This window comes from Nelumbo lutea, chromosome 4 (assembly GCF_056320005.1).
Source record: "Nelumbo lutea isolate HS-2025 chromosome 4, American lotus-T2T, whole genome shotgun sequence".
Lineage (NCBI taxonomy): Eukaryota > Viridiplantae > Streptophyta > Magnoliopsida > Proteales > Nelumbonaceae > Nelumbo > Nelumbo lutea.
In genome coordinates, this window is record NC_142687.1 from 90555865 (window position 1) to 90583065 (window position 27201).

General features: G+C 40.5%; 1 protein-coding gene across 2 annotated transcripts in view; it reads right to left on the reverse strand.

The window, feature by feature from the left end:
• Positions 1–4202: 4202 nt before the first annotated feature.
• LOC148861738 (clathrin adaptor complexes medium subunit family protein) overlaps positions 4203–27201 on the reverse strand; it is a 29794-nt gene continuing 6795 nt past the window's right edge. Inside the window, exons 4-9 of one of the 2 annotated variants that reach the window (XR_016113322.1) lie at positions 25110–25402; positions 24088–24986; positions 21765–21915; positions 6768–6824; positions 6232–6279; positions 4203–4592 (exon numbers count right to left, since the gene is read on the reverse strand). Coding sequence is in view for 1 of the 2 variants with exons in the window: in XM_088986398.1 (XP_088842524.1) it covers positions 4503–4592; positions 6232–6279; positions 6768–6824; positions 24088–24986; positions 25110–25402 (1387 nt within the window). In the remaining variant the exon portion in view is untranslated. The remainder of the gene's footprint in view (positions 4593–6231; positions 6280–6767; positions 6825–21764; positions 21916–24087; positions 24987–25109; positions 25403–27201) is intronic. The other variant, XM_088986398.1, reaches the window with a different exon arrangement.

Here is a 27201-nt window from a genome sequence, read left to right on the forward strand (position 1 = left end):
GGATGATGTCACTATTTAGCTTGTGTGTCCTCTTTAAGCCCATAGAGCATCCTGTCACGCGCATTATTAATGACATGTGCTTCTTTCATTTACTTTTGTCCCGCGATGAGCTTGCACTCATCACGGTTGTGCGATGACTTTAAGCTCATCACAAGTTCGCATAGGTCTAAAGTTTATCGCAATATGTTTCAAGTCAAGAATTCACTGTAGGTGTACGATGAGTTATGGATTTATCAAGACATTCATATAATATTGATTTAATACCTTCTATGCTATGATGATACTTACACCATGTGTAAAAACGTGATCAGAATTTGATTAGTATTGAAGCTTTCTATCAGAACTAGGGAAGTTATTTTTCGTGAGTATATTGAAGAAAGCGATGGATTTGAAGGATAAAACGAATCGTCATTTATGCCTGTAAATTGTATCTTTCCATCTATTTCAAGTGCTTTTGTATTTTTTTTTTTTTTAATATCGGAGAATGGAGTTAGACCGGCCATTGTTTCTCTCCTGCTTATTGAAATGGCTTCAGTGAATCCTTGAAGCTAAAAGGATCATTTTGTAATTTCAGTCCCTTTATTATCAGAATTCGGAAAGATGACTGATGGGAGACGATTATACACTTTTATATAGGCCATGGGAGGTTTTTACTTTTTATTAGAGATTTATACAATTGTCAGAAATCTTAAGGGAGGATTTTATATTTTACCGAATAAAAAACTAAACAAAAATGAGAGTATCGATACACATTTATGGGCATCTTTGGTTATTTGGCATATTAAACAGTTGAACTGTTAATCTGGACAATAGTTTTTGATTATTTTTTTCTTTTTTTTAATTTTTCTGTCAAAATGGACCATCGGTTTTGACCACTCGACCTAAGAACTGACCCCAAAATGACTCCCTATCTGATTCAGTTTTAAAAACCTTATTTTAATCCTTGATTTTTTTTTTTTCTGAAACTTGCATGAAACTACTTCGTTATTCTTCTAGCACTCTTATCCTGTTTTATCAAATAAAGCCCCTTGTTTTGGCACCACTAAATCATGGAGGCTAGCGGTGGCATTCAGAGAGAAATAAGTGAGGTGGTTGCTGCTGTTTTTGCCAAGGATCAGGATGAACGATCTGTACTAGCCTATTAGGCCAATCTGGCTTTTTTCTTATTCCTCTTCTTCTTGGGTGTGATGCATACTCAAACATGCTCCTACAGGTTTATTCAACACAATTTCAGATCTTGTTCTCAATAGACTATTAGCATGTTCACAATTTGTGATGGGATAGATCATGGCCAAAGCAAAGTTAGTACCTCGCGAGTTCTACTGGGGTAAACGGCCAGTTCTGATAAAAATTTAAAAAATAATTAAAATAAAAAATGATCAAAGTCGTTGAATGGGTCGATAATTCGATTCCGGTCAATAGATCATTAATTGATTTAATAGTTTTTGGTCAGGGATCGAATGTGGAATAAAACAGAACCGATTGACTGGACGATTCTTGGGCCAAACAGTCTGACCATCTGGGTCAACGACAGTTTGAAAACCATGTGTCAAATAACCAGGATTCTTTTACTAGTACCCAGTTCAGTAATCTGGTCTGATCCATTGCTCATGTTGAGACAAATGACTTACTGAGTTCACATCTGGTTGCAACACTCCCTTGTGATTCCCAATGAATGATGAAAATGTTGGAGATAGAAATAGGGACAAATTCCTTAAATACCTTTGTGGTTTAGGAAATTGATTAATTATACTTTTATTGTTTATATAATATCTTAAAGTACCGTTAGGTTTCTTAACAATTGACCAATTCTACCCTTATCGCTAGTGTCGTTAATGTTGCGTTACAATCCGTATACATGTGACATCATGTGGCGTATAATTTTCTTTCCTTATTCCGAGTAAAGAAAGGTCTGCGCGACATTAAGAAAAAATGGGAAAAATAAAAGAAAGGTTTGCATATTTTCTAAAATAAGGATAACAGAGAAACAAAGAGCGGGGACGGATAGGGTGAGGTTTCTGGGTGTTTTTGGTGTGAACGAAAGATGGGTTTTCTCTCTTCCCTTCTTGGTGTTCTCGCTTTCTTTGCATTCTCAGGCTTTATTAGACATGTTTCGAGCTCAGAGCACTCATGGAGATGAAAGCGGCTCTCAACCCAGAAAACAAGTTTCTTTCCTCTAGGACTAGCGAAGGCGAACCGTGCAATGGTTGTTTTGAAGGTGTTGCATGCAACTAACAAGGAAAAGTGGCCAAATTTTCGTTGGTCGACAGACCTTCCTGTTGATCAAATAGACACCTTCATCAACGACCCCAAATACAATTTCAGGTACAGAAAAGATGTATGTACTAATCTTACCATATACCAACAATGTCTTCAAACTGTGGAAAGTAGGATTCGGAAAATGCAGCTAGGCGAGACGTTTGCCGCCGCAGCTCCTCCTTTCCGGCCATGAAAATGGGGTAATCATCTGTATCATCTATGGCAAGCTCTGATGCACATGGGGTAAGTACCACACAGAATGGGGCACGTATTGGTGGCAGCAACATAGCTATAGCAATATGAATTGTCCAATGGCCGATCTGATATTCAGAGCAATCAATCCTGGTGACTATCTTCTCGCATTTGAATTCAATGGCGACCATAGAAGTTTTCTTGATAGCCGACGACTAGAACGGGGCTGTTCTGGTGTCAAGTGTCCAGTTTAAGAAGAGTGTGCTCTCTGATACTATTACAATCATTGTGAATGCATGGTACTGACCGGTGGTTCTTATCCCAGTTTCATCTTTCATGTGCCAACAGGAGAGTCCATCTGAGATGAATGCAGACTAACAGAACCAAATTTGTCCTCTGGATCACGTACCATACAATTCACAAACACTATTGGATTTCGAGATAAGTGTTACGCCTTAAGTTTGCAGGGAACCTAAACGGTTATGAGTTCAGCTCCAGGCCTAGAGTTACAGACATGGGTGCAAAAAGTGTCATTCCCTCCACATGGTCAATGGATTTTAAAGAGTATTTAATTGAATCTAAAGGGGAAATCCTGCTTGGTTTCCTTTGTTTCTATGGAACTGATGGACGTGGTGGATGATGTGGAAGTTTTTAAGCTTGATTTTTCGGAGCTATCTTGGATAAGATGAAAAGCCTGGGTGACCACACATTGCTCTTGGGGTTCACTTATTGCTTGTCAGTCTCTACAGGTGCACTGGGTTGCAGGAAAGAAAACTGCACCTACTATAACCAATGTGGCCACCCTAGTTGGTGGGTCTTTGATATGAAATTTTGTAGTCTCTCTCCTGATTGGAATTCTAATGCCGACTCCCTGGATTTTGAAATTGATTATAAGAAGTTTGATACAAGGGGAGGACTTGGAAAGAGATGGTTCTAGTGTAATGGATTCATATTCCCTTTTGTAGCTCAATCTGATCTCTGTACCTTCATTCTCTATTTGTGTATGTATGTGTTTTGTGTATTTTTGTCTCCACCAAATAACCAGAAATGATCCTCAAATGGTTTTAAATGGTAGAAAATTGGATTTAAATATCTAGATTCTAAGAGGAAGAAAGAACAGAGAGGAAAAGCGATGGAAACATAGTTGACCAGACTGGATGGGAGCAGAGACTAGACTAGGACTGGGTGGTGGGTTTTGGAACGATGAGCCACCACCATACAACTGAGGGTCTTCCCTTACCCATTACAGTGACCCAATGGTCAATGGGCAGACAGACTTTACTGTGAGAAAGTGACAATGAAGGTGTCTGTAGAAACTTCAAATTATGGAACCTAATGTGGTGACAATGAAGTTTTCGTAATCAAGCACGCCCAAAAAACTGAGTGCGGTGAAGGTGAAGTTTCAAGTGCACTAGATAAGCCAGTGCGGTGACGATTATGTTTCAAGCACGCTCAAGAACCCAATGCAGTGACGGTGAGGTTTCTGTAATCAAGCGCGCCTGAGAACCCAATGTGGTGATGGTTGAAGTTCCTGTAATTAAGTACGCCCGAGATCCCAGTGCGGTGACAATGGGAGAATGCCAAGCAAATTAAATTTTTCATCACTTGGGTAGTTCGGTTTTATTTTAAAAACTTAAAGGACAGTGGAAAAGATAAATTCGATTATAAGAAAACTTATGGGTATTTTGAAATAATATATATACAGTAAGGATTGAGTTAATCAGTTTCCTAAAGCATAAGGATATAAGAAATTTGCCCAATGAAATAAAAGAATGGCACTAAAGTAATTAAAGAGGTAATGAATAATATCCTTTACATGGTCACACGACTCATCCAGAATATCAGTACTCGTCTTCCCCATTTTTTTATTTGAAATCGAGATAATTAAAAAGCTCTACACCGGGATATTGCAACGCGACACCTCTCGAAATGTTCGATTCATCCAATGTCAATTCTTTCTTGTTCGGCTCCCATTTAAAACACAGGAGTAAGGTCACTTCATTGGAAAACAAAGGCATCTTTTCAGCGGAAGCACAAAATTCTGTTCGCCCTCATTTGCGGTCCTTTCTCTGTACTGTAGGTGAAACAGCAAAGGGGCATCTCCCCAAGGTATTCCACAATATATAATCTCCAGAGGAAACCTGTAGCACCCAAATCATAGCAGGTAAAAATGGTGGAAACCTCCCAGAACACACATCACATGCACAGGCAATAAAAAAGGAGGAAAACAACACAACTATCCCGACTTACAACCCAAATCCTGTTTTCACATCTCCCCTCTACCAAGGGCCAATATCTTCTGTTAAACTGAGTCATCAACCCTTTGATAAATGGCCATAGGCATAGCTCTTCAGCCTCCTAGCTTATGGGATCCAGGAATGAACTATAGACAACTAAATATTTGATTATCGGCATGCATTGTAGAGATATAAAAAGGGAATCCAGAAGTATTCAGCATAGCCCAGCCAGTAGCTACTCACTCGATCCTAACTTGTACACCGGTTTAGAAACAAATGGCCTAGAACAATTTCATATTGTTCTCCACCAAAGCATCATGTATAATACAGGGTCAGCTTCCAATTTCATGGCACTGAGGTGAAAGGATTGCTTCGAGTAAGCTGAGCTTTCCTATTTATATTCCCACTAATATATTTCCCAAAATCAGTAAAACCAGTAGAAATTATATAGGTCCAGCAATGACAACTATACATGCTAAAAAAGGAAGTTCATACTTGTTTTACAAAAAGTATAAAAAATTTATGTGTTGCTTATAACCATCCGCCAATAGAAATGTAATGCAATTTGAGTTTATCTGTACATATCTTCAATGATGGTCTAGTAATGTCAAATGAGACCAATAACTACGTCAGTGATACAGAGTGATATTTTGCAAGTTGAAGCCTTCAAGCCTCTAAAAGCACAAAGAAAAGGCTAAAAGGGAATGTGGTGCAGCCGTGCAGGTAAGCAAAAGCATTCTGGTGGTAAGAGTATATAGTTGACAAAAGTTGTGGTATTAAAGGGAGCAGAACCAAAGGAACAAGATCCATTTAGGCTGCATTTGACATTCCTTATTTTAATGACTAATCTCCTTTTTTCTGTTAACAAAATGCCCTTATGAACACGAGTTTTTAATTGCAAAAAGGAGGTAAGTCCTTAAAATAAGGAATGCCAAATGCAGCCTTAGCCTGCCCCATAGTTGGGCTTAGGTAAATGATGATGGCTATTCATGTAATTATGTAAATGGGCAAATTTGCCTGCATCATTACATTTTTTATCAGCAACAAAAGATCAATTTATTAAGTATAGAAAGAAATAATGCATATGTTACAATGTATATAGGATGTGTCTTGAGACACCCTTTTTATGTAGGCTAGGCCCCATCCTGCCTACCTCTTACAAGTTTCTTCCTTCTAGGATATAATCATACAAATTCCCTATACATTTGGTCCCTATTTGCACCCTACCTAGCTAGTGCATTTGCTACGCCATTCCACGTGCCGGGGGGGTTCTGTAATATTTCGACCATAATTTCTATCCCCATCCATTTTTTTTCTTAATTTCACCCAGGAATGAATCCCTCATAAGAAAAGTTGGTATGTTGTATTCTGAAGAACTTGGTAAAATGGGATTCTGTGACTATCTATTGTCCTTGTTGAAGAACTCAAGAGCACTTGTGTAATCATACTTATATGTAATCTTTTTATTTAGACAATAAACATTCGAAGAAACAAATAAGCATACTAGCACTAAAAGCTTCTGTTTCAGTTAAGTTTAGCCTACCAGAGTTGAGAACTCCACTGGTGCTTTGACAGCTGGATAAATGCTAACCTGCACACCGTCCATAAAATTCGGAGTTGTAATAAAAACCATGAAGTTAAATTCGACTCATGATTATGAGCAAGTATTAGGCCTTTTGTACGTCCAGACAAGCCAAAAACTAAGCCATATAAGTCAGCAAGGAATCCTATTATCCAAATATAAAAAAGGCCAAAGTACTCAATAAGGGTCAGAAGTGCAATTGAACCAAAGAGACTGTTCAAAGAATCATATGATATAATTCCCCTCACCTCACCTAGGTCATCAACAGGTGTTAAGGCTTTGTGGGTTTAGAGTAGAACCAACCCAGCTTTCCCTTCATGCAACAGGTTGAACAATCTGACCGTCTTGGTCAATAATGGTTTAAAAACATTGGTTTCAGTAATACTTTGTAAACAAAGCAAGTTACATAAATGATCAAAGGTGGCATAACAAAGCTTTAAGAATCAATTGGAATGGAATTTGAGAAAACTATAACAGTCAAAATGTACTTGGCTTACCGTTTTTGGATCAATTGTCATTCCTGAAAGTGTTGCTCCCACAATCCTAAAGGACACCTGTAAATCATGAAGTAACAATCATCCCAGGGCATTAGATGATTGTAAAGCCAAAACTTTCTTGTGATCATGATTGAATTAACTGTTAATTTAATATAATGAGCTCAATTAAATGCTGCTGCAATTTTACAGGTTCAATATATGTTGCCCCAAATGATTTATCAACATAAAATAGGCAAGATACTGATATTAATATCACTTGTGAGCTTAACATGTGCCTACTCCAATATGCCATTTTACCAAATACTTATCAGTTTCTCACTAATACAGTTGATAAAGCAACAAAGTGTGATTGTTGTCATAAAATGAATATACGGTTCGCTGATAAAAAAAATAAAAAGAATATATGGCGCCGATTGGTTGGTCTTCCCTAAAACCTCTGAAAATAGTAACATTCAACTAATCGTATGATGCCATTGATCAAAACTCTTTTTTTTATCAGTGAAAACAATTTTATTAATAAAAAGATATGAACATTAATACAGAGATTGGGTACCCTCAGCTACCCCAATGTCAAAAAACATTCCACCTAAGATTTGCTTTACAGTCTTGCAACAGAGCCCAAAAACAATGTTCCCTATTAGCCCCTTGCTTTGCAAGCTGGTCCACAAACCCATTTGCTGCTCTTGGAGTCCACTGAAATAAAACCTGCATATCCTTTGTAAAGTGATTAATTTTCTTAATCTCATTTCTGAATATCCATGGAGCCTTTCCATCCTGCATTAGCCAGCTTATAACCACTATGGAATCGCCTTCTACAACCAGCTTCCTTACACCTATTTCCGAGGCTTTTTGTATACCGAAAACCAGAGCTTTTAGTTCAGCTGTAATGGAGTCTCCCCACCCGATAGGGCCGGAAAACAGCCCCACTACATTCCCCATGTCATCTCTAATGACCCCACCAATTCCAGCCATGCCTGGGTTGCCAAAACTGCTCCCATCAAAGTTTCATTTGAGGAATCCAGATTCAGGAGGATTCCAACTTGTTACTACCTTCTTTTTAGCAGATGACGAGGATGCTACAGTCCTCCAGTTCCTGATTATATCCACAGTAAAATCTGAGAATGACTCCATCGATTTTACCCATGAAGTCACTTTTAACATAATCCCTTCTATCAGTAATTCCTTGCACCTTTTCTTTCCTTCAAAAATCCTCAGATTTCTTTCCTCCCATAACATCCAAAGTACTGCTGCCCGTGTGCATCTCCACAAGGTTTTTCCTCTTCTTTTTGGCCACCTGAAAATTGAAGCTTCAAACAATCTCCCCAAGCTCACCGGGGTATCCCACCTGCATCCAAAGAGAGAAAAGAAACACTCCCAAATGCTGCTGGCTACAGGACAGGAAACAAAAATATGAAGGTCGCAGGTGTTAATTGCACCATGGTAAACTTCCCAACAGAAAGCACCCACTTTAGGGGGAATAGAGCGACACCAGACTTCACGGATTGGAAATTGGACCCCAGGTTGAAAAGAAGTCAAGGTTTTGAAGGACACACAACTGAACTCACTAAGGGGGTTAGGAATCCAGATTCTAGTGTCTTGCTTAGTAGGTTCAATACAAATCCCGTCGAGCATCTGAATAATAGCAGACACCAAATCCAACTCCAAGTTACGCACATTTCTGGCGGAGACCCAGGTTCCAAGCAAAACCAGATTGTGAGGGAGAGGGGGACAGGAAATCAACCGGTTTGCCCTTAAAGCGGGACAGGGCTAAAACTAAAGGGAATAAAGTCTTTAAAGAAGAGTCACCCACCCAAACATCTTCCCAAAATTTGACTTTGTTACCTGAGTTGAGATCAAACCTGACATGATTGAGGAACAAAGGGAGGAGTTTGTGAATTGCTTTCCATGGTGAAGCACTGGAAACCCTGTAAGACACTCCAGCGTCACAACCATTTTCAAAAAGCCCATGAATACTAGTCACAATTTTGTGCCACAATGTCCATTTCTTGTAGGTACCTCCATACCCACTTTCCTAGTAGAGCCTCGTTCTTTTCCTTCAACCTTCCTAACCCCAATCCTCCAAATTCTTTCCTTCTAGTTACAAGATCCCATCTTACTAAATGATCTTTCTTCTTCTCGCCTGGTTCCCACAAAAAGTCCCTCATTATTCTCTCTAATTTCTTTCTCACAACTTGAGGCAAGCTGAACACCGAGAGGTAGTAAACTGGAAGGTTTGCTAGGGTAGACTTGATAAGAGTAATCCTTCCCCCCAGATAAATATAATTCCTCTTCCACACCACTGAGTTTCTTTTCAAACCTCTCCACAACTGGATTCCAAAAACCTATGCTTTTGGGGTTTGCACCAAGGGGGAGCCCTAAATACTTGAGTGGCCACTCACTGCTTAAACATCCTAGTTCCTCGGCCCAAACATTAATCTCTTCTAGTGCTAAATTGATCCCTGCCACCTGACTCTTGTGAAGATTCACTCTTAGATTTGTCACTTTTCAAAGAGTTTTACCAACATTCTTAGGCTTCTTGCCCCTAACTCCTCACCAGCCTCATAGAAAATAATGATGTCATCCGCAAATTGTCTTTTCTTTTTATCAATAACAGAATGTTTTATTAGATTAAAAAAATTGTGAAACTTTGAGTACAAGAGAGGGGAAAGCTAAAAAGTGGCCCAAAGCAAAGAATCCTTAAGCACCCCTTGCTTGGCTAACCCATCAGCCATGGAATTAGCACTTCTCTTCACCCAACTGTACTTCACCTCAATATCCCTACTCAGCCATTTAAATTTTTTCTTTTCATTTCTGTAGCTCCACAAACCATTGTTGTCTTCCTTCAACCACCTAATTACCACCTCCGAGTCCCCTTCAATGATCAAGCACCAAATGTTTAATTCTCTTGCTCTTTTGATTCCTTCCAAAGCTGTTAAAATCTCTGCCCTAAGAGAGTCACCCTCACTAATAGGGCCAGAGAACATAGCAAAAATAATCCTAGCCTCATTTTTGAAAACTCCCCCAATCCCAGAAGGCACAGGATTCCTTAAACTACAACCATCAAAATTCAGTTTCAGCCAATGACTGACCCTTAAGTGTATCAATTCAGTTAAATTCTCCATAGATCTTTCCTTGACTGAAAAAAGTTTAGAGTTCCTCTCTTCCCATACGGACCAGCACACAGCTGCTCTAATGCTTTTCCACATGATCTTCCCTCTTTTCTTAGGCCATCTAGAGAACGAGGGAGAGTACAAGCTTTGCAAACTCACAGAGGGATTCCAAGTGCATCCAGACAAGGATGAAGCCCATTCCCAAATAGTCTTAGTAACCGAACAAGTAACCATAAGGTGGTAAGTTGTTTCCCCATTAGCTTTACAAAGAACACACCTATTGGGAAGTAAGCAAGAATTAGGTCTCTTTCTTTGAAGCAAATCGGTTGTGTTTATTCTCTCCAGGAAAGTTTCCCAACAAAAACTACCAACCCGAGGAATGGGTTTACTCCATATCTCATTAACAGGGAAGGAAAGGCCAGAGGGAGCAGGAGGATGGACCAAGGTCTAAAAACGACGCACAGGAGAAGGAACAATTGGAGGATGGGTCCAAATTCTGGGGTCATCCTTACTCGGGTCCAAGAAAACATTTTCAAGGGTGGCTAGTAGAGACGACAAGCAACCCAAATCCGTATCCCTTATTGTTCTCCTCAACCCTAGATTCCATCCAAAACCGGAATTAGAATAAGAAGGAACTAAGAAAGAAGAAATAGGCTCATTCTTCATGTCTAACAACGCATATAAGGAGGGAAATTGGACAATCAAGATGAGTCCCCAACCCAAGGCTGCTCCCAGAATTTTACGAGATTACCAGAGTTCAGATCATACCTTATCCAAGGGGAGAAAACCAAAAGCAAATCATGAATGGCTTTCCAAGGAGAAGCAACTGTAGTCCTTGCCAAGATTCATGGATCCCAATCATTGTCTTCCATCCGATGTATACTAGCCACAATCTTCGTCCAGAGTTTGTCCCTTTCCATTGGAAACCTCCATAACCATTTCCCCAACAATGCCATGTTTCTTTTCCTGATATTCCCAATCCCAAGCCCTCCCAACCGCTTGCTTCTAGTTACCACCTCCCAACTCACCCTATGGTCTTTCTTCTCCTCTCCTGGTTCCCACAAGAAATCCTTCATTAACTTTTCCACTCTACTTGAGACCTTTGCGGGAATCTTAAACACCGACAGAAAGTAAACAGGAAGGTTAGCTAGGGTAGACCTAATTAAAGTGATTCTCCCCCCTAGAGAAAGATGATTTTTCCTCCATGAGGCAAGCCTTTTCTCAAGTCTTTCTAGAACCGGGTTCCAGAAGTTGTCCTTCATGGGATTATCTCCTAAGGGGAGACCCAAATAAGTCAATGGCCAATCCGAAATTGCACACCCTAATAACCCCGCATATTCACTTACCTCTCTCCTCCAAATTCACTCCCACCAAACAGCTCTTATCAAAGTTCACTTTTAGATTGGGCATCTACTCAAATAATTGTATGCCCAACTTCAGGTTCCCTATCCAATTTATGTCCCCACCTTCACAGAAAAGAATTGTCATTTGCAAACTATAAGTGTGTTAGTGGTACTTGCTCCCTTCCTATTCCCCACCCTTTTACTAAGTTCCTCGCATCAGCTCTATGAATCAGTTTGCCCAAAACATCTACAACCAGAGTGAATAGGAAGGGGGAGAGTGGGTCTCCTTGTCTTATTCCCCTCGAGGCAGGAAAGAAATCCCTTACAACTCCATTCACCAAGATTGAATATTGGCATTTCTTAACACAACCCCAAATCCATTTACACCATCTATTTCCAAACCCAAAACTCCTCATCACCTCCACCAGGAAAGACCAATCAACTAGGTCATAGGCCTTCTCTAAGCCTAGTTTGCAAACCACACCCTTCTTCTTAGACTTCTTGAAATTTTTCAAACTCTCATTTGCAATCAAGATTTGATCAGTGATCTGCCTCCCCTTCAAAAACGCTCCTTGATTTGGTGCAATAATAGAAGGAAGAACTTTCTTTATTCTTAGAGACAACACTTTTGCAATTATCTTATACAGACCATGCACCAAACTGATAGGTCTAAAATCCTTAGGGTGTGAAGCCTCTTTCTTCTTCGGGATCAAAGCAATAAAAGTGGAGTTTAAGCCCCGATTGATTATTCCCCTCCTATGAAATTCCTCTAAGACCCGCATAATATCCTACTTCACAATATCCCAGCAATCCTGATAAAAAGCCATTGTGAATCCATCTGGGCCTAGAGCTTTTGTCCTATCCATCATAAACACTACCTCCTTAATCTCCTCTATATCAAAACCCTTCTCTAACCCCTCCTTATCCGCTACACTTAGAGTAGGCCAATCCAGCCCTTCCAGCCGAACCCTCACATTTACCGGCCTTCTGAAAATAGATTTAAAATGATTTACAAAGGCCTCTGCTATTTCTGCTTGGTGGGAAATTACTTCACCTTCGACTTCCAATTTTGAAATGAAGTTCTTCCTTCTTCTGCTATTTGCCAAAGAATGGAAAAACCTCGTGTTTCTATCTCCCTCCTTTAACCATTTGCACCTAGATTTCTATCTCCAACTTATTTCCTCCTGGAGCAAAAGGTCTTCCATCTACCTTCTCACACTCCACCCCAACTCAAGGGACCCCTTACTTCCTTCAAATCCAAGTCCTCTAATTGTTCCAGCAAAGTCTGCTTTCTCTCCTCCAATCTTCCAAACTCCAGTCGATTCCACTCCTTTATCTTGGATTTTAGAAATCGAAGCTTCTTGTGGAATTTCATACCCTCCCACTCTACTAATAGATTACATTGCTCCCACCAGTCTCTGATTTTCTCAATGAATCCCGAATGAGCTAGCCACATGTTCTCAAACCTAAAGGGGTAGGTCCATCTCCTCTTAATTCCTCCTTACACATCACTATGGGCCAGTGGTCTGAGGTAAGTCTAGGGAGTTCCCTAGAAGTTAGATTCCTCCAATGCTCCTCCCAATCTGTTGAAAACAGGAATCTATCTAGCTTGGAGCAAAACAGCCTAGATTGTAGGTTGGACCAGGTGAAATTGTGATTTAGAAGAGGGATTTCTTTAAGCTCAAAGGTGTCCACAAACTGATTGAAATTCCTCATGCTTGTAGTCACCCTCTGACTCAGATCATTAGTTTCCTCTTTGAACCTCACCACATTAAAATCCCCTCCCACGCACCAGGGTCCTTCCTAGAGGCCCCTAATATCACTCAACTCTTCCCACAGTTTCTTTCTCTGCCTGTAGTCATTGGGGCCATATACATCAGTTAAGACCCAATCAAAACCATCTGCCACCTGCCTGAATTTCACAAATACTAAGTGATCTACTTTTAATTCCTCGACCCCTACAACCACATCCTCCCACAAAGTTACAATCCCACCTGAAGCTCCCCATGATGGAGCAGTCGCCCACCTTATCCCCCTTGATCTCCACACACCTCTTGCCCATCTATTGTCAAAATTAGATCTCTTAGATTCTTGAATCAACACCACATCCGGGTCAAACTTATTAATCGCCTCTTTGATAGTTGCTCTCTTCCTCGCACTACCCATCCCCCTTAAATTCCAGCTTAGAATCCGCATTTCAAATTTAGGCTTCAACCCTAACTCACCCGGGATTTATTTAATCCCTTTCCTTCTTTCCCCTCTCACTCCAAACTTCTTATCCCCCTCAATATCTCTCCTTAACCTCTCAACTTCACTCAGTTTTCTTCTTTTAATCTAACTCTCCTTTTTTTTTGTAGAAAGGGTTTTAGGTCATTTGGGTTCTTAAGTTTACACCCTAGCTTGCCAACAAATTCTGCTATTGAGTCCTTACTAGCCTCCCCTCTTTCAATATCTTTGTGCTCTCCACTCCTAGCCATCTCCTCAACTCTGCCCTCAGCCTCCCCACTATAATCTGATTCTGTCCCAGTTGAAGCCTTCCTCCATAATTCATTTATTTCAATTGCTCCCGTTATATTGTCAATGATTCCCCAAATTCTTTTATCCCTGCAAGTTCCCTCCACCCTCATCTCCCCTTCCAACACCCCCTGAACTTCTTGTGGTCCTCTGACTATGGGCTTCAGACTCTGAACTAGGGAGGGAATCTAGAACAAGGGACACGACAACCTCATCAGTAGAAAAAAATGAATTTACAGAGTTGACAGTTTTACCTGAATCTGACTGGGAGTTTAGAGGGGAATGCAAGGGAGGACAGGTGGAAGCCAAACCCAGTAAAGAGAAATTAGAGTTTTCTGTCTCCTTGTTTTGGAGAGAAACATTCTCCGTCATTTGGTTTACACATAGGCTGCTTCTCTTACCCGACTATTTACCTCTCAGAGGTGTATCCCCGTTCAGTTTTGGGTTAACACGATCTGCCACCATATCGGTTTCTTGCCTAGCCCCAAGACTTGGTGAAGGCTTATCCCCTTGTGGGCATTGGAATTGCCCCCATTCGGTTTGACCAGCGTTGTTGGCTAACCCTGACTTTTCCTTCCGATCCGCCCCAGACTCCACTTGTGCGCACTCCCAATTTCCAAGAAAGAGACCCATCAGATTTAGAGTCTCCCTGTTTTGATCTCATTGGAGTTCATCGTCTTCCAAACTCCCTTTACTTGAAATTTCTTCTGAACTCTCCTAATCTTCACTTTCGGAACTACACCTTAACCAATCCTTATCATCCTCCTCCCTTTCTTCTGTTCTGTCCCTTAGGTATCGCGGATTTGGGCGATCTACTGCAAGAGAGAGCTGTCCGTCGACATCCCGCCTAGAGACCCAGCTTAGAGACTTAGTTCCAGCTTCTGTTCGCAGCCCCTGAACCTAGTTCGTTTCAGACACACCTGATTTGGAAGATGATAGACAGTAAGTCTTATCTACCATCTCCCTCTCCTTAACCCGACCCACGTGACACCTTAAACTGTCACGTGGCTCACTTAAAGTCTTCAAAGGTCTAAAGGCTAGGCCGCCCCTAATTCCAGCCGGTTCAGATAGAGCCACTCAGTTGAGACCGATCGAGCCGACTCCTCTCCTGGCCACGTCAGTAGAGGAAGGACCACCATTAATAAAAGTCTTGAATTCAAAATATTTGAATTTATTGCCTTAAGTAGAGCATTACGGGACTGATTAACCTCTTGCAATTGTTCCTCTTCCCTTTTCACATAGCCGAATTTCCGCTTCTCCGTCCCTAGCTTGCCACATGTCCTCCACCCTGCCACTTCACCATCATCCCCTACCTCTGTGCGTCTTCCCCAAAGCGATGCTTCAGCTTCAGAAGCAAGCCAAATCTTGTACCAGGCGCCACCAGAGAGGATTTCCAACGAGTGAGGCACGTTCTCTGGTTTTATGCCTGTGACCTTGATCTCCACAGCTCGCAAGTTCCTCTGGTTTTGTTCCAGCAAAACTCCACCTAAAGCTCTTGTGATTTTTCCTAGAATCGATTCATTCTAGAGGTTGAAGGGAAGCCCTAACAGTTTAATGGAGAAACCGCCTTCTTTTGGATCGACTTCATTGCAGATTGGGACCCAGTTTTGAATCTGTATCAGCCCATCCTCAGTTCTTACCGTGCTGAAACTCAACTTCTCACCACCCACATCAAGGATTGCTTTCTTCTCAGAAAACAACAAAAGAACAGCATCGCCATCAACACCCAATCTCTCTGCCACTGCGTTAAGGATTTTTGTCCAATCCCTTACCACCTTATCTGCCTTTAACACCATCATGTGCTCCCAGTTGCTTCCTTCTTCATCGAGAGTTATCTTCAAAAGAACAGTTGCAGAGTTTACTAAGACCTCTCGATAAAGCAGGGTTTGCTTCTTACTCGACGCTGGTAAACAGTGGGAGGTGGAGTTACAAACCATTGGGCTTCCATTAGGCTCTTCGCCCTTCCTCTCAACCTTCACTAGGAAAGCTTGAAGGTTCCTAGCAAAGGAGCTCCAACCTTGCTCCCTTTGCCCCTCCGGCACACAAATCATTTGCTTCTTGTTGATGCCAAATACTCTGTTACTGTGAAGAACCAGCCCCTCTCATTTTTCCTAAGTACTGCATCGTATCTTCTACCACCACAACTCAGTGAGTTTTTCCAACCTTCTTCCTTGATAGTATTGACAACTCCCAACAAAACCTTTCGGCCAACTGCAAGCTTCCTCTTGTAGAATAATCGTTACCCTATTTCCTTCCCTAATCTTCAAGTACGACTTGCCCTTTGTCCGTCCCTGCTCGAGTAGGAATTTCTTTGACTCTATAGCCAGCTCCACTCGCCACTTCCCCGCCTGAGTGAAACTTCCCATCTTTGGTCTCTTACTACATTGCTCACACGAGTTCATCATCCGCAAATTGTAGGTGAGTTAGAACCACCCTCTCCCTTCCTACTTTCCAACCCCTTAACAAACCTACCTCCGCTGCCTTCGAGATCAATCAGATAAAGACCTCAACTAAAATGGTAAAGAGGAAAGGAGACAAAAGGTCCCCTTGTCTCACACCTCTTAGGGAACCAAAGAAATCCTTAACTGCACCATTTACCAACACCGAAAAGTTGGAAGATTGAATGCATCCTTTAATCCACTTACACCATCTTACCCCAAAGCCACACTTCCTTAAACCTTCAACTAAGAACTCCCAATCCACCAAGTCATAGGCTTTCTCTAGATCCAACTTACACACAATGTCCTTCTTGTTACCTTGAAATCCTCCACACACTCATTGGCGATGAGTATTTGATCTGAAATTTGTCTATCTTGGATGAAGGCCCCTTGAAATTGAGATATGATTGACGGAAGGGCCTTTTTTAACCGAATAGAGAGGACTTTTGCAAGGATTTTATATCGACTTGTCATCAAGCTGATTGGCCTGAAGTCCTTGGGGTGGCAGGCACCAGATTTCTTGGGAACCAACGCAATGAAAGTGGCATTTACACCTTTGCTGACAATCCCCCTATCATAAAACTCCACAAAGACTCACATCAGATCATCCTTTAGCCATTCCCAACAGTCCTGGTAGAAAGCCATAGTGAATCCATCGGGCACTGGAGCTTTAGAGCGGTCCATGGAAAAAATTGCTTCCTTCACCTCATCTAATTCAATTTTTCTCTTCCAAGCTCCTACTAACGGCATCTTCTAGGACTGGCCAATCTAAACCTTCCAATTATCTTCCTGAAACAGGCCTTCTTAAGATTGATTTAAAATGATCCACCAAAGCCTCTGCAATCTCGTCATGATTAGTTATTGTGCGACCCTCCAATTCTAACATAGAGATCAGATTCTTCCTTTTTCTCCCATTCGCAATCATGTGAAAAAATTTTGTATTCCCATCCCCTTCTTTGATCCAGCGCACTCTTGATTTCTGCCTCCAAGTCATTTCTTCTCTAAAGGAGTGTAGAATCCAGCTCTTTTCTTAAATTAAATCTCTCATCTCTTTCCCCTACACCCAATGAGTCAGATTCCTCCTTTTTATTTATTTCTTCAATCCTGTTTATGAGATAATCCTTCCTCTCTTCTATCCTCCCGAACTTATTAAGATTCCACTCCTTGATTTTTGCTTTTAAATTCTGAAGCTTCCTGCAGAATCTAATCCCTTCCCACACAACTTGGGGGTTATCTTCCTTCCACCACTCCTCAACCTTCCACACAAACTCCGGGACTGTTAACCACATGTTCTCAAATCTAAAAGGTGTCAACCCTTGTCAAATACATATCGGCCAGTGATCTGAGGTGATGATCCTGGGCAGCAACCTGCCCACCATGTTACTCCAGTGTTCCTCCTAGTCCAAAGACACAAGAAACCTATCCAGCTTTGAGCACATCGGGTTCAAATGACAGTTAGTTGTATATCTATATTGTCCAGTCCCTATTTCCTTCAATTCAAATATGTCTATAAAATTATTAAATCTTTTCATACTAGTAGTTATCCTTTGTCTCGAACTATTCGATTCAGTAGTATGTCTGATCACAATAAAATCCCCCCAAGCACCATGGGCCTTGCCACAAACCTCTCACATCTGCCAATTCTTCCCACATCTCATTCCTTAGGCCCATAAGCATTCGTCAACACCCAATTAAAATTATCATCCAAATTCTGCAATTTTATTGACACCAAGAACCCACCTATTAATTCCTCCAAACATTCCACCGTATTCTCATTCCACATAGTGACTATTCCTCCTGATGCACCACACGAAGGGGCCATTGTCCATCCTATGTCTCTGCCTCCCCAAACACTCATTACCCACCTTCTATCAATCTCTTGTGCCTTAGACTCTTGGAGCATCACCACATCTGGCTTTTCTCTCCTTTTATGAGTCTTCTTTTTGCTACCCTCCACAGCCCTCTAACTTTCCAACTTAAAATCTTCATATCATCATGACAGCATTTACCCCACCTTATCTTTTATTTTCAGCCTTTCCTTCCACCTATCCCACCACCCTTCACCGTCTGACCCCACCCTCCTCTGCTTTTTAGATCCCTTACCCGCCTCTTGTCTAGTTTCTCCCTTTCAATCAACTTCTTCTGAAACTTGTTTGGGCCTAATTGCGAAATTTTCAGCCCCATCTTCTTAGCCCACTTCCTTAGCGTTATCTCCTCATCAGATTCACCCTCCCCATGATCCTCAACTTCTCTCTCTATCTTCTACCAACCTTGCTTTCCTGCCATAATCTTCTCTGATATCCCCCACAACATCAATTGTTGCTACCTCCCCCACCACATTACTTGCTCCCCCGTCAATCTGGGCACCTTCAGTATTTTGGGGCTCTCTGTGAAAATGGTTCTCAGTTGTAGTGTCTGCAAGGATAGCACAATCACCATTAGTAACCAAAACTGAATTCACACAGTTACCTTGGATATCTGGTAAACCTGGATTGATTATAGGATGACTTGGTAAGGGCATACAGATGGCACCCCCAGTTCCCGACTTAGTGGGTGTTGCTGGTTGGTCAATGTCTTTCTAAATCAAATGGCCTTGGCCTGGGTCTGGCACTTTGACCTTGCTTGGCGCATCAGCGTTTATCTCCTGGCTTGCCTCACTCATCCCTAAAGATGCTCCCTGACATTGTTGTCTATGGCTCTGGTTTGGTTCCTCCTCCTTTGACGGAGTGTTTTCTACAGCACCCAAGGACCTTATGTCTGTCATCGGTTCCAAACTAGACTGAACCTGACCGGCTTGATCGTCTAGATTAAGCTTGAAGAGTGCTTCCATGTCGCCCAGCTCTAGCTCCAAACCTTGGTTGCTTCCAGCTAAAGAGTTTTCATCCGAACTAGAAAACTCTGATTTGTCCTCCAAGTCACACCAATCTGACTCACTTACTACCTGTGCATCATTTCTCCGCCTAGTGAATCTTGGATTAGGGTGCTCTGTCACCCTCTTTGGCCATGGATTCCATCTGAGTTCGCACCCGTTCTACCTACTATTCGATCTCAGAGATGATGAAGACGATGATAGACCCTTAAGTCTGTCTATCAAAGGTCCAATGGGTTGCCTCACGTGATGACTTAAAGCATCATGTGACACCTTAGCCTTAATGTCTATTCGGTGGGCCGAGTTGAAATGTTAGAGCCGGCTCAAACCACCAGCTCGTCTAAGGTCTGGCAGTTTAACTTACTCCCTTGTGGGCCCACCCCAATCTCTACTCCAGCCCCTTTCATTAATATCTCTTTAAAAGGGAAATCTCCCGCTTTCCTATCCCCATTTTTTTAATACACTTCTTTTTCTGGAATGTGAACCTTCCAAACTATTGGCTTTTCAACTTCCTTAGAAGTACACATGTTACCCTGCTTCTTACGCAATTGTCTTGTGGCTTCTCTATCGCCACCACGTGTCACCCTACCTGCCACGTCACCATCTTCTTCAACCTTCGAACTTCCATTCAACAGTGCTGCTTCCACCTCCGATGCTACCCATACCTTGCTCCATAAGCCATCGGCTACAGTTCGAACGAACATGGTACAGCGTCTGGCTTCACTCCTACAATTCGCATCCCAACAGCCTTCAGATCTGTTTTCTTGTAGGAGATGAGAACTCCACCCAACGCAGCTGCAATTTTCTCCAACAGGCACTTTCACCATAGATTGAATGGGAGGCCCACCAGTTTCAAACGAAAGTCTCCATTGTTGAAAATCTTCGAGTTATAGGAGGGACACCAGTTCTCCACCATTATAATGCCCTCCTCAGTTTGAACTGTGGTGAAATCTACCTCTTCCAACCCCACATCCAATATCGCCTTGTTCTCTTCAAACGGCATAAGGATGACCATAACTCTTGCCAATGCAAATCAGGGACTACCTAAGTTCCAATTCCTGTATAATGCCTTCAATGCTTTTGAAGCAAGAGAAAAGAAGGTATCATCTTATGAAAATATCTTTTTTTTTATAAGTAAAAAAAAATCATTAAAAAGAAAAAAGCAAATACAACCTAGAGAAATGTTGAGGAAACACCTCCAAACAAAGCTAAGGAACAACATTCTCCCAAACACTTCCCTTTGAAAACTTTTTCACCCAAATCTCATCACAACAAACCCTCAAATATCTTACAAAACCAACCACCCCAAAAGAAATATAAAAACTAAAACCCAGAATTTGAAGCATCCACATGAACACACAAACTAAGCCAGGGAACCAAATGCAGGACAACCACAGCTACACAAGCCTCGCCCTTTCACCTGCAGCATACCAACAGAACACTTCACTCTTCATCAACGATGTCAAACTCCTCTCCTTCAAAAAGAAAAGACCAAGAGATTTCCCAACTGCCAACTGTCTATCAACTAGTTGATCAATGCCAACTTTTCCTCTCAGCATTATATTTTCCTTGGGAGTTTCTTCAGCTTTATTCCTTCTTATTTCCTTCTCCCCCTAACTACCCACCCCCCTTTCATTATTTCTCTCTTCCTCCAAATTCCTCTCATAATCCTTTAACCTATATTTATCCTCCTTTTCCCCTGCGAGAGCTTCCCCTCTTTGATAACTTAAATCAATGCTCTGAGCCTTCTTGTCTGAATCCACAGCTAAACCGTTTTCATCACCTCTGTTTGTCAGACAGATCTGATTTCTAGATATGAGCTTACATCCTTTCCTTTTGTATTTTCTCTTAAATCTGCCACATGGACCATCCCCAACCAGTCCTTGAGATGATGAAAAACCTTGGTGACGTGAACAAGCTGCCCATTGCTGGATCCTTTCTTTTTTCTAAACTCCCTGCCCTGGGTTTTCATGAAAATATGACCAATGGGTTATTCTTTTGCATAATTAACAAAATGGAGACTTACCAATATGAAAATGTATTACCAATAGGGATATTGACCCTGCTACATCACCAAGTTGGGTTCTTTCCCTCAGCTTCACCTACCTACCTTAAATGAAAAACCTAGAAGTTCACAAACCAAGATGAACGAAGATGGGGAGAATAATGAATAATGCACCACCAATTTCCCAGATGACTAAGAAAATAAAAATAACAACATAAGTTTAGGGGTCAAAAGAATGTGTGGCGGCAGACCACTCTATTATTTATATTAGAGAATATTAGGGTGAGAGAAAAGACAATAATACCCCTGTGTCACATAAATCCAATATTACAACAGTTTACATTCAAATGAACTTCAAGATGAAAAGAAGCCAAGGAACTCTATAGAGATATTCTGTTAAAGGTAAGGAACTCTATTATTTACATTAGATAACATTAGCAGCATGAATCTGTTTCGCCATTCAGTTCTGTTCAGTGCCATCTTTCAGAAATCATCAAGGAGATATAATGAAAATCAACTGGACCGGTGGGCCAAGGAAACTCAACCAGAGTGGAATTATTAGTTGTACTACAAGGATTGACAATGGAAAAACAACTAAGCTACATAAATATTGTGGCAGAAGGATATTCAAAGGTGATCATAAGTTGGCATCATAAATTCATAATGATACACCAGGAACATGGCAGCATGGGAATAAAATGAAGGTGAGGAGCCTAACCAGGGAATTGGGAGCATCTTTTTTCTGGACTCATTGATCAGCAAATGGTCTAGCAGGTTTCTGGACTCATAAACCAGGATATAAAATTGAAAGATATAATTGAAATAGAAGCATGGGAAGGGATAGACAGCCCTAAACATGTTGGGGTATTCTGCACAACCATTCTGTAATATATTATTCTTTTTCGAATCAATAAAATAAAATTGGAAGTTACAGACAAAAAAAGTGCGCCATAAAATCACCTAAAACAATATTCAGTATATGGCTTGCATAAGATACAGTATATGCGCATAAATCTTTTTCTTGTGATGACAACATCAGAGGATGGCAACCCGCTATTAAGCCGGGCTTGGTCATAATTTTAGGCCCATGGGCTTGAGCCTAAAGCACCGGGCCCAACTTTTTTTCGGGCCAAGCTCAGGCTTTCTCAAAAAAGCCCAGCCCAAGCCCAAGCCCAACTTGATACAATATATTAAACAATAAAAATATATTTTATTTAATAAAATATATATATATACAATATTTTTTCTTTGTTCTTCTGTTTTTTTCCAAGTAATAGTGAGATGTTTATTATTTTTGAGTTTTGAAGGTTTTTAATATAAATAAAACACTTTTCTATTGAATAAAAACGAAAAAAAAATCTCTTTTCAAATTTCTGGCCAGGCTCGGGCTCGGGCCCGGGCTTCGAGCTTTATATGAGGGCTGGGCTCGGGCAGAGACTTAGGCCCGATGGTCGGGCTGGGCTCAGACCTGAGTGTATTCTATTGATATATATACAAAGCCCGGCCCGGCCCATGAACAGGTCTATTCACAGATCAGCAAACAGATCGGAGATGCTTTGGCAAAACAAGGGGTGGAAAGGGATAATTTATTTTGGGGTACCGGTGTAGATGTGCGTTTGTAATATATAATTCATTCTTCCTTTTGTATCAATAAAAAAGAGTTTTTTTAATAAGTGGATAAAAAATGGGAGTTTGGCTCCAGAATTTATTAAACATAGAAGTTTTGGTACCTCTTACTCAAACCTAGCATGGAGGACCACCCAATCTTAAGTTGTCTATTTGTTTATTGTTAAAATATAGTGGTCATAGGATTAAATAATTTGAGATTTAAAGAATACTAAAATCTGAAATTATGATTAATTAACTAGGGCTAAAAAATTAGTAGAAAGAGTTAAATGTGGACTTTCTTCTACAAGAGAGAAAGAGATGACAATAAATTCATTGGTTAAAAAAAGCGCATAAATGGGATGATGTATAGAAGGGGACGGGAGGACAGGACAGGCAGGTAGATTAATGGTCTTGCTACCAAAAGAGAGTAAGAGGACTCATCAATGCAGAAACTCCAAAAGTTGCAGAAAAAAAGTAATTGCTTTCAAAGAATTCTTCACTAACTTCAAAAAGAATGAGAATGTTACTTACAGAGAGAAAAATAACCCCTAACCTTAAATTAAAATAGTTTTCTTAAGTATAGATCTGTTAATCCATACGAGCAAGCTTGGATGCTTAGGCCTGGGGTGTGGGCCAGACTGGGTCCAGGCAGTCCAGAATGATGTTAATACCCTGTAAAATCCCAGTCCGGCAAATGATCACCCCTACCTAGTTGCCTAGGCAATGCCTTTAAAATAATTATTCACTACTATGAGCAGTTTGAATGCACAGTGAAGAACTCTCAACAGTTTTGTAATTATGTTTATTTAGGTGGATTGGATGTGGATCTAACTTTTTTGTAAAAATCTTTTTGTCATGTTTTTACAAAAACCATTTTTTGATAAATTAGAAAAAAAAAAAACATTTTTTACAGGGTAAATGTTACACTTTAAGTTTGGAAAGTGAAAATACAAATGACCAGTAATAAGATAACCCTATATATCTAATTACCTTCTACAAAGAAGCATCATTACACAATTACCTGCATCTTGATTTCTCAATAACATCTTTGCCCATCTAATTAGCAGTATTATCATTGATTTAATATTTTCCCCTTTACACAAATAGTGCATTAAATATCATCTAATTTACTAGTACAATAATTGATCCTCCCAAGCTTATTTTATGAAATTTGTGTTCAACATAAATAGCACATTAAATAAATGCTAATATTAATAATGTCCCCCAATAACTCCCCTTTGCTTCACCTTTTATAGTGGAAAACTATGATTAATCTATAAATTTAAATAATAAAAAATAAGATTATGAAACTCTTTATGCACAAGGACGGCTTAACTGGTCAAGAGAGTATATTTCAGAAAGCAGCAATAAATACACCACATACATGCAGGTCACCATAAATTATTTCACAGGGATAAACAGCTAATACATACCTTTGCATAATTGTATGCCTGCCAGCAGAATGGTTCCTCTAAATCAACTGATGGAAGATCCTTGTTCATCTTTTCCATCAAGTATTCCTCTACATTTACCATATTATTAGAATTCTCAGGCTCAATATCACTATCATCTTCAGATATATGTCCTTGAGTTGACCTAAGCATAGAGGGCACTCTTTGAGTTGACCTTGGTGCAAACTTGATTGTTCCAGGAAAAGTTGCCTCAATACTTTTTCCAGAAACACCTCTTCCACTTGCAACAATTTTCCATTCAATCGAACGTTCAGTCATTGAAACTGCACCAATAGAAGGATTTCCATCAAAAGAGACCACCTTTCTCCTAGGAAAGGGCATAGTCAGAGTGCAGAACTCCATAGTTAGGGGAGGCTTGTAACCCTCCATTAGGCGCAATTTGAATAAGAAGGCACCTTCATCTTCAGAGACCATTGAAAGTTGATAAAATCCTTTTATCGGAGGTCCAAGGCTACAGAATGCCTGATAACGCATTAAAACAAAATTCCCAAGTGGTGGTGAAAACATCACACCCTGCTTATCTACGCCTTGCTCTGGAACTTGAGCACAAGGATGGAATGATAAAACCTCTAGGTGAGCATTGTTCAACCCTGTCAATGGGAATGACACATCAGGCAATCCTTCTAATTCTGCTCTGCAGTTTACTTGACCTGAAATTGATAAAACATCTGGAATTTCATCACGGTCATACAATGCAGCATAAATTGTTTCATGAATTGTAAACAGTATTCGCTGTTTTCCTTTGTAGAGATATGGCTTCCATGCCGGTTGCCTTAGGTCTGCAGGAGGCAAATCTGATGAAGAAAATCCATTCACCTTCATAGCAGAAATAGTGGAATAGTTAAGGTCCAAAGGTGTCCCTGTATTTGAATAAATGCACAGATTAAAAACCAATCTAGATATTTAGTAACTTGTTGGAAGATCTACAAAAGATCATATGAGAGAAACTTGAGATGAGAAATACCATAACAGAAAGTACCAACCAAAGGGCATTGAGCTACTAATAAATGTCCGCAGTGCATCTTTGTCAAAAGGCCTTGAACCTATCTTTGGAGCATCTGATGTAGCAGCCCCAGTTACAGCAGCGCCTGAAGTTGTAGAAGCCACAACTGGTGCAGCCACAGGTTTTGCTCTTGCAGAAATGCTTGAAATCCCTATGCTGCCAGTTAAGGAATCCAACAATCCTCCAACTGAAGGAGTCGCACTTATAACTACCTCAGGTTCCACCAAATCACCAGTGATTACATCACCAATAGCATGTCCCACCATAAGTGCCCTTTAAAATGGAAAGAAAAACAGTGAAACATGTCCCAAGCATATTGCAGGTGCCATTAATACATCAGTCTGAGTAATAACAAGTTCTCAGTTAAGGTACAACTTGGGTCAGGTTGAGTTGGGAATTTGTTAAAATTCCAATTGTTCCAGACCCTAACCTGAGCACAATGTAGTTGAAATTCTTCAAGTTGGGCAACCCTACTCTCAGCAGAATAATCCCCACAATACTGTCATCAATCCATTGATTCCTTTAGGAGTTTCTTTCTTTATGGTTACCATTAGGGTTCTATAATTAGTTAAATCATTATCTCTTCTTTCTGTCCAAAGAGTTGAGAAGCACAAGTATTGAATGGTACAGTTATTCTGTGAAGGAAGATGGATGAGCCCTTAATTCTTTATATAGTCAAGAAACAAAGTTTTTGTAGAGAAGATGGGCTGAATGGCCCATAGGCTGTTTATCCTTTTTATCTTTTATGTTCTTTGTTGTAATGGGCCTTAATCTGGGCCTATTCTTTCTTATGTTATGTCTTTTTAATTTTCTGCCCAACTAAGGGCTTCTCTGTAAATTACCAAAGTTTAACTTAATAAAATAGAATTAAGGGTGTAAGAGAAGAGATTATGTTCGAAAATCTCTCTCTCTGAACCCAAGTTGCCGCCACCTTCTTCTTCATCTTCTCCCCTCTTGAACTCTGATTTCTGCTACATTCTTTTGATTTTTTGCATCTTTCTAAACAGTTCTTTCTTCTCAAAAGGCTGTCTTTCTTCTTGGTATCAGAGCAGGCTCGTTTTTCCCCTTTTTTCACTTTTTTTCCCATACACAGTGTATGGAGAACTTAATCGTATGAATAGTTAAAGACACCTTTTTCAGCCCAGTTGTTAGTGGTTTCTGGAGAGAAGAGGACTGACTTTGTCGCCCCCTTGACAAATTTAAGTGTGTTGCCCCCACAGGGAGTTTGACCTGGGCGCTTAGTGACTGAAGCCTTTCTCATTCTCCTTCTTGAAGATCGAATCAAGTGGATTGGTGTTCTGTGAAGTCTACAAGGAGAGGCTGAATTTTCTCTGTTTCTCACAGCTTCCGGGTGTGACGCAGATTACTGGTACGGCTGCATAGAGGTTGGCTCACAACACAGTTTTGTTCTATCTTCATTTGGTGTTTTTTGAAGTTGTTTGAAATCATTTTTGAGGTGTTTAAGAAGATGAACTCCTCAGACATTGAAAACAAGCATGTTGCTGAATCCGGACAGGTTACGGGAGCCTCTGTAGACTCTCTACTGGCTGTGACCACAATCAAGCTGGATGGAACTAATTATCTGGCTTGGTCACAATCAGTAAAGATTCATATTTGTAGTAGAGGCAAATGGGGTTTTATCTCCAGGAGCAAAAAGGCTCCTTCAGAAGATGATCCATCATATGAAAAGTGGATGCAAGAAAATTTTACTGTTATTGGGTGGCTTGTGAACTCAATGCAACCGCAAATTAGTTAGCACTATTTGTGGATGAATTCAGCAAAGGAAATTTGGGATAGTGTTGCTGAAACCTATTCCCAAAAATTAAATGTGGTCAGAGCTTACAAGTTGAGAAGTGATGTGAAGAATTTAAGACAGAGGGAGAAACCATTAGCTGTAACCTGTGACACCACTAATGATGCTGAGACCTACAGAAAACTAGTTGAGAGAAACAGAGTGTTTAAGTTCTTGACAGGACTAAATCCAGAGTATGATATTACAAAACAAAATATTTTATCCAAGGATAGTGTCTCACTGTCTCAGGCATATGCCTTGGTAAGTAGTGAAGAAAGCA